General features: G+C 45.7%; 2 protein-coding genes and 1 non-coding gene across 7 annotated transcripts in view; 2 read left to right on the top strand and 1 right to left on the bottom strand.

The window, feature by feature from the left end:
* Mrps21 (mitochondrial ribosomal protein S21) overlaps window positions 1–1,121 on the top strand; it is a 9,751-nt gene extending 8,630 nt beyond the window's left edge. For both annotated transcript variants that reach the window (XM_005356956.3, XM_026783867.1), the window contains exon 3: window positions 845–1,121. In XM_005356956.3, the coding sequence (XP_005357013.1) occupies window positions 845–1,025 (181 nt within the window). In that variant the 3' untranslated portion in view covers window positions 1,026–1,121. The remainder of the gene's footprint in view (window positions 1–844) is intronic.
* LOC113457265 lies at window positions 275–378 on the bottom strand. Its single transcript, XR_003377892.1, has one exon. It is a non-coding gene; the product is annotated as a U6 spliceosomal RNA (small nuclear RNA).
* Window positions 1,122–8,159: 7,038 nt separating the features above from the next.
* Window positions 8,160–12,114, top strand: part of Prpf3 (pre-mRNA processing factor 3) — a 27,578-nt gene continuing 23,623 nt past the window's right edge. For 2 of the 4 annotated variants that reach the window (XR_003377869.1, XM_026784179.1), the window contains exons 1-2: window positions 8,160–8,246; window positions 10,706–10,879. Coding sequence is in view for 3 of the 4 variants with exons in the window: in XM_026784179.1 (XP_026639980.1) it covers window positions 10,735–10,879 (145 nt within the window). In the remaining variant the exon portion in view is untranslated. Of the gene's footprint in view, window positions 8,247–8,553; window positions 8,670–10,705; window positions 10,880–12,114 lie in introns of those variants that run through there. The other 2 variants (XM_005356958.3, XM_026784180.1) reach the window with 2 other exon arrangements.

Raw genomic sequence — 12,114 nt, forward strand, 5'->3', positions numbered from 1 at the left:
AAAAAAAAAAAAAAAAAAAAAAAAATTTTGCCTGGGTTTATTTCATACTTGTTTAGCAAGTGCTCTAAACTACTGAGCTATGTGCCTTTTATTTATTTACTGATTTTTACTTTAAAGCAGGATCTAAGTAGACCAAGCTGATGAAACTTGAGATCCTCTTGCATGAGCTTACCATGTCCTGGGCTGACATATGCACCACCACCACATTCTTAATACATAGAGGAAGGAGCCGCATTCCTCACTAAAATGGATAGGAGTCACTTTGTTGTTTTGTTTTAATCTAGAATGCCTCACGACTTTGTGGGTCATCCTTGTGCCGGGCCATGCCGATCTTCTCTGTATCGTTCCAGTTATAGTATATGTCCTGCCAAAGCAAACACTTTTTTAATTACGAATGACTTACCTATTTGTGGTATGTTTTGGTTTTGGTTTTTGAGACAGGCCTTCCTGTGTAGCCCTAATTGGCCTCCAGCTCACAGAGATCTGCCTGCTTCTGCTTCCATATACACGGCTTTGTGTGTAGTTTCTGAAAGGCCCTGTGGTTAAAAAGCAGTGCATAGGGGGCCACTGTTCCTGTGGGAAGCTGCCAGGTAGCTCAGGTGTGTTGTGCTAGTCAAAAGTTCGAGACGGACTATAAGCTCCCAAGAGGAAGAACTTTTTAAATTGATCTCGCATGTGCTTACTGTAGCCTCTGGCAAGACGTCGGGACTATGTTGTTACCACTTCCCACTGTAATTTTTCACACACAAGTTTTTCTTGTCTGTTGACTTCTGTTGGGCTGTGAACTGGCAAAGGACAGTGATGAGCCTCAGATCTAACTAACTTCATTGCTGTCTTTGTACAGAATCCTCACTACCGATGGGTTTACTGAGGTCATAAAGCAGCGGCGTTTCTATGAGAAGCCCTGCCGCCGCCGCCAGCGGGAGAGCTATGAAACATGCCGGAGGATCTACAACATGGAAATGGCTCGAAAGATTAACTTCTTGATGAGGAGGAACCGGGCAGACCCATGGCTGGGCTGCTAAGCCCACGTTAGTTCTGTGTCTGACTGTTCTTACACAACCCCAATCTCTGTTACCTTTCTCTGCAATAAACACGGTCACACGTGAACAAAAAGGCGACCATATAGAAGCTATCTCACTAGTCCACAATGGACCCTTTTATTGAAAGAAAAAAAGCTAATAAAAAATGGAATAGGGCCGGGCGGTGGTGGCGCACGCCTTTAATCCCAGCACTCGGGAGGCAGAGGCAGGCGGATCTCTGTGAGTTCGAGACCAGCCTGGTCTACAGAGCTAGTTCCAGGACAGGCTCCAAAACCACAGAGAAACCTTGTCTCGAAAAACCAAAAAAAAAAAAAGGAATAGGTGCAGTAATGTTGGTTGCTAGTCTAGGAGAGGGACTGATCAGGAGTTATAGGTAATGGGTACAGTTTCTGTTTATAAAGATTTGTTTTAAAAAATGTATATTAGGGTTGGAAAGATGACTCAGCAGTTTAGAGTTTGTGCTCTTTTCAAAGAGGACCTTGTTTTGGTTCCAACACCTGGGTGCTTCTCACTGCACCTCCAGTCCCAGGGGCTCTCTCGCCACCTTCTGGCCATGTGCATGTAGTACGCATACTGGAACCTTTTTTTTTTTTTTTGGTCTTTCAAGGCAGGGTTTCTCTGTGTGTAAAAGACTTTATTTCTCTTTTTTTTTTTCCTTTTTTTTTCGTTTTCTTTTCTAAAAGACTTTATACACAGGGAATACAAATAAAATTTTAGTGACTGTGGGGCTGGAGAGCTGGCTTGGCTCTTGGCTGCTCTTTCAGAGGCCCTGGCTTCAGTGCCTGACACCTGCTAATGACTCACAACTGTAACTCCAGTTCCAAGGGAGTTTCTTTTTCTTTTAAATTTCATTTTACATTCCAACCACAGTTATCCCTCCCATCTCTCCTCCCACCATAGGGCTCCCATGGGGAGTCAACAAAGTCTGGGGAGTTTCTTTTCTGACCCCCACAGTACATAGATAGATACATAAGCCAAATACTCTTCAGATTAAGTAAGTGAATGTACTTAATATTACCAAGTGGTACACTTGGTTAAATTGTGGTTTTGGTTTGGTTGTTTTTTGACTTCTTGACACAGAATTTTACTGTGTAGACCAGAGTGACCTCAGACTCACAGATCCATCTGTGCTGGGATTGATGATGTGCACCACCACACCCAGCTACATTTGTATGCTTTTAGAATTTTAAAGCCCCTTTTCAGCGTCTAGGGGAGGCAAGGAAAAGTTCCAGCTATAAAAAATATACTGCATTTCCTACCCAATTTTTAAGAGCCCAAAGCAAGTCTCACTGGGTATGCAGAAGAGACTACCTAGTAAGCTACCCTTCACCTTTGAGTAGAGAAGTATGTAGATATTCTCACTAAATTCTAGAATACAGAACTACTAAACTAGTGCGAAAGAATCCCAAGAACAAACCTAAGAAGGCTAACTTCTGATTCTGTCCTTGAGCTTTCCTGAAGTGTGAGTGTGTGTGTGTGTGTGTGTGCGCGCGCGCGCACACACACACACTAGGGGGTGACAGTGCAGTACCGCACAGTAAGGAAAGAGAGAGGTGCAGCGGCAGGACCAGAGTGTGCAGTGCTTGTCGGGCCGAACTGGAAGGTCAAGTCCAGCAAACTGTTACTGGGCTTGTGGATAATTCTAATTCCTGCTGGAGCTGAACCTTTGCCCTATGTGCACTGGGCCTCTGGTTGGAGGGCCCCACTGTCAGCACCTTCCCACAGCACGCCTTCTGTTCCTTCTCTGCTGCCGTCTCCTGACTGGAGCACCTTCAGTGGTCTGGGAGTTGACCCCAGCCTCTGGAAGAAGGCAAAGAAGAGGCCGGAAGTCTAGCTGCCTCTCTCCCGGGACACTGCCTTCTCGGCATGGACTTAAGGGATAGAATTCAGGACTAGTGTGTAGACATTGCTCCCTTGCGGTGAAAGGCATTGTTTCAGATTTCTAGCCTTCACTTTATTTTTCAGTTAGGGTTTTAGGGTAACCCAAGCTGGCTCCAGACTTGCAGTCTGCCTGCCTTTTCCTCTCCAGCTGATGCTACAGGTTTGTCCCTTCTCTAGTGGCTGATGCTGCTGAGCCCTTTCATGAGTTTATTCCTCCCTTGAAGCGTTCAAGTCCTTAGCCACATCTAAAAGTAACTTTTGGCCTCCAAGTTGGAGTTTCTTTCATTCTCTTGACAAGGTCTCTCATCAGATGCCTGGCATGTGGATGTTGCCACCCACTCTGTGGGCTGCCTTTTTATTCTGTTGATCATTTCCTTTGATGCTTGTATATTTGTTGTGACATGGCCTCCACTGGCTTGGAACTTGCCATCCTCCTGTCCCAGCCTCCCAAGGACAGGGATTACTGGCATCTGCTACCATGCCCAGGCAAATGCACAGTTTTCCATATCCATGAAGTACAGTTTGCTTCGTTGCCTTTGATGTCATAGCCAAGAATTCATTGCCAAGTCCAGTGCAATGAAGACTAACCCTGCTGTCTTCTAAGAGTTTTATAAATTTCTGCTCTTAATTTTAGTGTAGTTTTTAAAATGTAGGTCTTTGAGCCATTCAAATGAATGAGAATTTAACTACGTTAGTGGGGTGTTGGGTTTCAATATCCCTTGTAGCCCAGACTGACCTCAATCCCAATATGTAATTGAGATTGATTTTACATACCTAATCTTCCTCCATCCAACTCCATGTTTGCAAACAAAAACTTAAAAAAAAAATTGAGACAGGGCCTTACTGTACAGCCTTGGCTGTCCCTGGAACATATTTTGTAGAACATACTGGCCTGGAACCTGGAAATCTGCCTGCTTGTGTAAGTGCTGAGACTGAAGGCATATATCACCACCGCCTGCCCCAAAATTAACTTTTAAAAATGACATTTATTTATTTACTCTGTGCGATCATGGTACAGCATACAGTCGGAAGGACAGGGTTCAGGACTTGGTTCTCTCCTTCCACCTTATGGGTCCTGAGGATCAAATGCAGGTTGCCAGAATTGGTGGTGATCCTACCAACCCCAACATGAACTAAAATTACAAGTTATCTTCTTGGTGGTAAACTCATCAGAAAATGCAGTGATTTCCTAGAAAGATGGGAATTAGAATTTTCCAGTAGCATGAGGTGTTTTTGGAGTTCCTACCCCTCCGCGATATAAAAGTTTATTAGGGGCCTGAGAGTTGGTTCAGCAATTAGAGCATGAGCTGCTCTTCCAGAGGACCCAGGTTCAATTCCCAGCACCCATATGACAGCCCACACCTGTCTGTAAGTACAGTTCCAGGGGACCCTATACTCTCATGCAGTCAAAACACCAATGCATATAAATAAAATTTAAAGGAAAGTTTGTTGACTGACTTTAAAGAGGGAGGTTCTTGCTGTATTGTTCAGGCTGGCCTAGACTCCTGGGCTCAAGTAATATGCCGACCTCAGTCTCCTGTGTAGTAGATCCCAGCCCTTAGTACAGGCACGGGGCACCGTGCCCAGCTAAAAGCTAGGTGCAATCATTTGAAAAATACAAACTTAAACACACTTTCCCTGCCAGGGTAACATGACAGAACAGAAGGAAACCTGCCTTTTGAGTGACATGGTGGGGGGAGCAGGATCACACCGCACAGCTCACACAGCCTCCCATCTACAGCTCCTAGCCCCAGCACATCACAAAACACAGGCTGTTGATAGAGCAACTTCATTCGGGAACGCTGATCGGCACGGGTCAGCTGTACAGACTACTCCCCACCCGGCCCAACCCAAAGTAGCCGTGTGAGGCTGCCGCCTGCAGGGTGCAGTTTTCAGACAATACACCTGTTCTTGGCTAGCTTCCAATCTTAGTTTTCACAAGAATCAGACAAAAAAAAGCCCTTGGGAGGTTCCGGTGACCTAGCTAAACGCATCCAGAAGGTCGGGATTGTCGGGAAATATGGGACCCACTATGGTGCCTCCCTCCGGAAAATGGTGGGAATTCATTTTGAATTGAAATCAGCCAGCACTCCAACTACACGTGCTCCTTCTGTGGCAAGACCAAAATGAAGAGACAACCGTCGGCATCTGGCGCTGTGGTTCCCGCATGAAAACAGTGGCTGGCGGGGCCTGGACCTCAACACTGCTGCCGTCACAGTGAAGTCTGCCATCAGAAGACTGCAGGAACTGAAAGACCAGCAGAAGAGCTACCATTTCATACACACGCCTACTAACCACAATAGTGCACAGCCAACTAAATAAATGGGTTAATTTACGTTAAAAAAAAAAGTACTTGGGGCTGGGCGATGGTGGCGCACGCCTTTAATCCCAGCACTCGGGAGGCAGAGGCAGGCGAATCTCTGTGAGTTCGAGACCAGCCTGGTCTACAGAGCTAGTTCCAGGACAGGCTCCAAAGCAACAGAGAAACCCTGTCTCGAAAAACCAAACAAAAAAAAAAAAAAAAAAAAAAAAAAAAAAAGAAAAAAGAAAAGTACTTGGTAACAGTGCTGGAAATTTCTCAAGAATAAAGTGGATTTTCCGGCCAAAATGTGTTCTGACTAATATATTCCAGTTTTTCAGTTATTTGTAAATTTCTTTTTTTTGTTTTTTTTTGTTTTTTTCGAGACAGGGTTTCTCTGTGGCTTTGGAGCCTGTCCTGGAACTAGCTCTTGTAGACCAGGCTGGTCTCGAACTCACAGAGATCCGCCTGTCTCTGCCAAAAGGCGTGCGCCACCACCGCCAGGCGAAACAGAGTCTCACTGTGTGGTCTTCACCTCACAGAGATCTGACTGCCTCTGCCACTCAGGGGCTGGGATTAAAAGCCTGAACCAACACGCCCTGCCTTCCTTCAATGCTTTTTAACAATCTGGGTTCAATTTTCTATAAGGAATGTTTTTAGTAGAACTGATTTTATTTTCCGTATTTAATCAGGTGAGTTTAAAATAAATATTAGTCTCTCAGTTACGGGCTGTGATTCCTCCATATAATTTTTCTGAATTGTTTCCTCCGTTAGGAACCGACAAAAGGAGTCAGGCGCCGTGACACACACAGATAGTCCCAACTACTCAGACTGAAGAATGAGGACCACTTCACCCAGGAACTCTCCAGTCTGGAGAAAACAGACTTAAAGGGAAGGGGGAAACAGGAATCCCTGCTTCAATAGGGTACCAGGTGGGTTAAATAATGTATTAACACACACTAGCCTGGGGCCTGGTATAAGGAACAGGTGTGGATGAGTAGAACGGAGTACAGAATAAGCTCATACACGGTCAGATTGTTGATATCATTGTAGTGTGGGCATCACACCCAGGGTCTGAGCCAAACTAGGCAAGTGCAATGACCACTGAGCTACACCCCAAGTTCTGGTTTGCTGACTTAAATGTTTCCTTTAAAATCTGTGTATGGGGGCCTGGAGAGATGGCTCAGTGGTTAAGAGCATTGCCTGCTCTTCCAAAGGTCCTGAGTTCAATTCCCAACAACCACATGGTGGCTCACAACCATCTGTAAAGAGGTCTGGTGCCCTCTTCTGGCCTGCAGGCATACACACAGACAGAACATTGTATAATAATAAATAAATATAAAAAAAGAAAGAAAAATAAAATCTGTGTATGTGTGCATGTGGCGGTGTGAAGACAACTCCTAGGAGTCTGTTTTCTCCTGCCTCCTGCGATCCTGGAATGAAAGTCAGGCCCTCAGCTGATATTTTTAAAATTTTATTTTTATTTATGTGCGTGCTTGAACATATGTGCATGTGTGTATGCAAAAAAAAAAACCCACCTCTTTCTGTCCCTCTCTGCCCTCATCTGATTTTTGACAAGGCTATCAAAGCTATTCCAAGGGGGAAGGATCAACAAACGCTGTGAGAGCTGGATTTGGTGGTTCAGGCCTGTAATCTCAGTTTTTAAGAAATGAAGATGGCCCAGGTAGTGGTGGTATACACTTTTAGTTCCAGCACTTAGGAGGCAAAGGCAAATAGATCTGAGTTTGAGGCCAGCCTGGTCTACATAGTGTGTTCCAGAACAGTCAGGGAGACACAGAGAAATCCTGTCTCAAACAAAGAAACAAACAAACAACGAGAAAAGAAACGGAGGTGGGAACAGAAGGAGTTCAAGGTCATCCTCCACTGGAGGTGGAGTTTGGAGTCAGCCAAGGTGACTCGAGACCATCTCAAAACAAGACAAATAATAGTATTTGGAAAACTGGGTATTCATAGGAATAAAACTGAAGTTAAAGCTGGGCATGGTGGCACATGCTGTAGACCAGAATTCACCTAACTGTATCTTTTATCTACCTGATATCCACTCCCCCCACCTTTCCCAGAGGAACTTCCATCCTTTAAAAAAATTGTTTTCGTATTGCATTTTTGGGGGTGTAGTGGGAGACATGCCATGGTAGACAAGTTTTTATTAAGTACTTAATTGTGCGAGTTATAAGTATTTAAGATGTATCAGTGAACTACGGAGTGAGAGGGTAGGTATTAAGCTGAAGTAAACTTGTATGAATATGATAGATGATGCTACACGTACAGTAAGAAAAGGAAACTAGCAATCAAGAATGTCAGAAAGGTTTCCCTGGGGCCAATATGAACAGAAACGCCAAGGAGAGTAGAGGGCAAATCTTGTAGAATTCTGAGTAAAGAGTAACGCCAGGCGGAAAGCGCCATGCCAGGAAGTGGTCCAGATTCTGAGTAAGCAATGGGAACACTAAGTGTGATCCCAAAGGTTAGAAAGTGAGACAGGTCTGTCGTTGTTTCACTGGAGAATGGAAAGCCAGGGGATAGCGCTGACTGTGTATTCTTTTCTGTTGCGTGGTCTCTGGCACCGCTGTTAGATTAGGAAGAAAAAGTTAAGGAGGGATGGCTAATGTTAGTGATAATAACATTTTTTTTAATAAGAAAGGCCATTTTGAGCACGAACTCCCCGCCTTTAGTTCTAGCAGTAATCTTAGCGCACTAACCCTTGACGCGAGGGACACCGCTGCCAACCCGTTTCTGCTCCAGGCAAGAATGACTGGGCTAATGTTGGACTCGCTCCGCGGGCAGTCAGCCGCTTAATCTCTAGGACCCCGCTGCGCATGCGCCTCGCCGTCGGCCCAGGTTACCGCGGCTGCGCGGCCGCGGCCCCGCCTTCCCTGGTCACGTGCTGTGGGGACCGCAGCGTGGCGGCGGCTGTGGCGGTAGCGACGGCGGGCCGTAGGGCGACCGGGAGGTTTCCGGTTCCGGTGTAACGTTCGGGCTCCGTCTCAGGGGCTGAAGTTTGTGAGGTGAGTAGTGGCCCCGCGCCCCGAGAGGGTAGCCTTCGGTCCTAGCGGCAGGACAGGGCTGAGTCAGGCGGGAGGACCGGGCGGGAGTCCTCGGCGGGAAGCGGGGAAGAGGAGCGCCCGGTTCTTTGGGGGAAAGAGTCAGAATGGGCTTGCTGGAGGAACAGGGCGGGGGCGGGAAGGAGCAGGGTGGGCAGACCTGCTCCGAGGTGAGGAGTTGGGTGGGACTCGTGGGGCGGGCGCCGGCTGGAAAGACTGAAGATGGGGGAACCGGGGACCAGGGGCTTGCAGCGAAGAAGAGCGAGGGATTCCTTGGAAGCTGGCATTCTGCTCCTGCTCATTCATAAGAGAGATTCCGCCTTCCTCTGCTCCCTCCGGTCCCCACACCGACGCTGCCGCCTCCTCGCTGTTAGGGGTGAACATTTGGTTAGTGGCAACTCTGGTAGCTGAAACTTTGTTACCCGTTGACTGTCTCGTTTGCACATTTAGGAAGAATCGGGTTGAATTTGAAGACATCCGTTTGTTGCTATAGTGCTTGGGCTCACATCCAATCTGCTAATATGCTTCTCCTAGTACTTTGAATTTTGAAATTGCTTGCACGTTCTAGCCTATTACTGGATTGTAGTGGGTTGTGAGCCCCAGGAACATGAGGGTCCTTGACTATCTCGGTCACTGCTGTGTGTGTCTGTACATGCAGTAAGTGTTCTGCTCGACAGTTATTGAATGGAGTGCGGTGTCAAATGTTCCCATTTTCTAAGATGAGTAAACTGAGGCTCTGGCGAATGAACTTATTTGCCCAACGGCTTATAAATGGTGGTGCTTAGTATATTTACCGTCTGTTCAGTGAGCTCTTGGCTCCACTCTTGTTAGTGTTTGTTAGTGCTTGTGTTTGCTTTCTTTTTGATAGACTGTAAGTATACTGCTATCTCGTGATGGCACAAAACCGCTCCCCAGGGTTAGTTCATACAACTTGTCACAACTTGTCACTGAGGCACAGCCTTCCAGCTTCATTCAGACATATCAAAGTTACTACTGCTTGGTGGCAGATCCTAGGAAAAGGGAATCTGTCAAGACTGTAGGAGCTAATTAGATTGCATCTTTCTGCTTTTTTGGTTTTTCGAGACAAGGTTTCTCTGTAGCTTTGGAGCCTGTCCTGGAACTCACTCTTGTAGATCAGGCTAGCCCCGAACTCACAGAGATCCACCTGCCTCTGCCTCCCCAGTGCTGGGATTAAAGGCATGCGCCACCACTGCCCAGGGTGCATCTTTCTGTTTTATGACAAGGTCCATGTAGCCAGGGGTGACTTTGAGCTCTGTAGTCAAGGCTAGACCTAAACTCCTGATTTTTCTGTCTTTACCTCCCTTGTGCTGAAATTACAGGCTTGTATGATCTAGATGTCTTAAAACATTTTGAGCCATTTGTTGTGGCACACACCAGTAGGATTTGCTGAAGGAGGTTGAGGCAGGAGGATTACGAGTTTGAGGCCAGCCTAGGGTACACATTTAAAACATTTTTTTTTTGGAAGAGTAATTCCCAAATTATACCATGATACATGGCAGTGCTTGGGGAGGTCATCTGGGAAGTTGGGATCAGAGCAGTTCATTGATTGCTATCCAGCTATTTGGACAAAGTCAGAAGTGAGGTTTTCACTATGCTTGTGAGGATGTTTGAGATTTAAGATGGACATATGTAAGCATGAGTACTGTTGAAGTTTTATAAAACTTGCTTTACGTAATAGAACTTTGTTGTGGAGAGTTTGGAGCTAATAACAGAAGTGAGAAGGAGAGAATTGAAAACATGAATAGCCTTTTTCTGAGCTTAGGTTTATTTGCGTAAGTCAGCTGACAAGTCCTATAAAGTATGTGTTGGATTACTGGTGTATAGCATGTTCACCACTGTGAATAGAACTACAGAGAAATGTAACCGAGCTCTTAAGGATTGCATTATGAGACTACCACAGGAGGACTGACTGCCATAAATCCTCATTTTAGGTCAGAGCTGGGTTAGAGAGCGCCTTCAGAAGTAGAAGGGATAGTAAAGTTGTCTTCTTGTTTGACTTTTTAATGTTCTGTCTGTCTGTCCTTTGCATGACAGGGTCAGAAGTTAGCACTCATTCCTCAGACAGGTTATTCCCAGTTTGTTTATTTTTCAGATAGCATTGATGACTGATACTGAATTAGAATTAAAACATCTAATGACTGGGGCATGGTGGTGTACTCCCAGAACCCCTGACTGGGCAAGAGGAGGCAGGAGGATTGCCAATGTTAAGTTCTGCTTGAGCTACCCAGTGAGCTCCTGTCTCAAAAACCAAAACAGCTAGTGGAACACTTCCTTCCTCTGAGGCGAGTATTCCCGCTCATATGAAGTGGAGGTACATGCCTAGGAGTGGGGAGGAGGAAGGGGAGCACTCTTCCTACTCCACTGTTATCCTGACTCTCTGACTCTTGCTTGGTTTGTTTTAGGTATAGTTTCTCATCTCCTTTCCCCCAAAATGGCGCTGTCTAAGCGGGAGCTGGACGAGCTGAAACCATGGATAGAGAAGACGGTGAAGAGAGTGCTAGGCTTCTCGGAGCCCACGGTGGTCACCGCGGCATTGAACTGTGTGGGGAAGGGCATGGACAAGAAGAAGGCAGCAGGTATGTACCTTTCTGATTCTTCTGACTCCAGGCGTAAATTCATCCCAAACATTGATTTGAACTTCCCCAGACTGTCTCTATTAGCAACAAATCAAAGAAAAGGTCAGAATAGTGAGCCTTTCTCCATCCTACCCCCTTTATTTTAGTTTGTTTTGGGGAACAAGGTCTTTTGTGAAACCTTGTCTGGCCTGGAACTTGCTATATAGACCAGGCTGGCCTTGAACTCAGAGAGATCCTCCTGCCTTGCCTCATGAGTGCTGGGATTAAAGGTGTATATTATTCTCTTAAAGGTGTATATTATTCTCTTCCCCCCACCCACTTTTTTTTTTTTTTTTTTTTTTTTTTTTTTTTTTTTTTTTTTTTTTGGTTTTTCGAGACAGGGTTTCTCTGTGGCTTTGGAGCCTGTCCTGGAACTAGCTCTGTAGACCAGGCTGGTCTCGAACTCACAGAGATCCTCCTGCCTCTGCCTCCCGAGTGCTGGGATTAAAGGCGTGCGCCACCATCGCCCGGCTTTTTTTTTTTTTTTAAAGACAGGGTCTCATGGAGCCCAGCCTGGCTTCCAGCTCATTATGTTGTAGCTGAGGATGGCCTAAGACTTATGGTACTCAGTCCTCTACATCAGCAGTTCTCAACCTGTGGGTTTTGAGCCTACAAGAGTCACATATCGAATATCCTGCTTATTCTGATAAGATATTAATGTTATAATTCAGAACAGCAAAATTACAGTTGTGAAGTAGCAATGAAATAATTTTATGGTGCGGCCACTACAACATGAGGGATGTGTATTAAAGGGTCGCAGCATTAGGAGGGTTGAGAAGTACTGCTCTACATCCTGAGTTCTGGGATTATGCATGCACTGTACCTGACTTATGCAGCACTGGAGATGGAAGAAACCAGATCTAGGCAAGCACTCCACCACCTCAGCCACCCCTCTCTCCTTATTTTCCCTTCTTTTACAATGGGAAGAGCTTAAACAACCAATCTTTCTCTCTCTCTTTATTATTTATGGAACATTATGAATCACAGTCTTTGGCCACCATACCAAGTCACCTAGGTCAAGTCTGCTTAGGAAATACTCTGCAGTCAAAGAGCCTGATCTGATTGACACCTCAGAGTGTGGAAGTCTAGTAAGAGATAGGAAAAGGTACAGGGCGGTGGGTTCGGTGGTAGTCTTCCATGATTTGTTGTGTAGGAAGTTTAAGATGATAATTGTTTTTTTGTTTTTTTGGTTTTTG

This window comes from Microtus ochrogaster, chromosome 21, assembly GCF_000317375.1.
Source record: "Microtus ochrogaster isolate Prairie Vole_2 chromosome 21, MicOch1.0, whole genome shotgun sequence".
In the NCBI taxonomy this organism is placed as follows: domain Eukaryota; kingdom Metazoa; phylum Chordata; class Mammalia; order Rodentia; family Cricetidae; genus Microtus; species Microtus ochrogaster.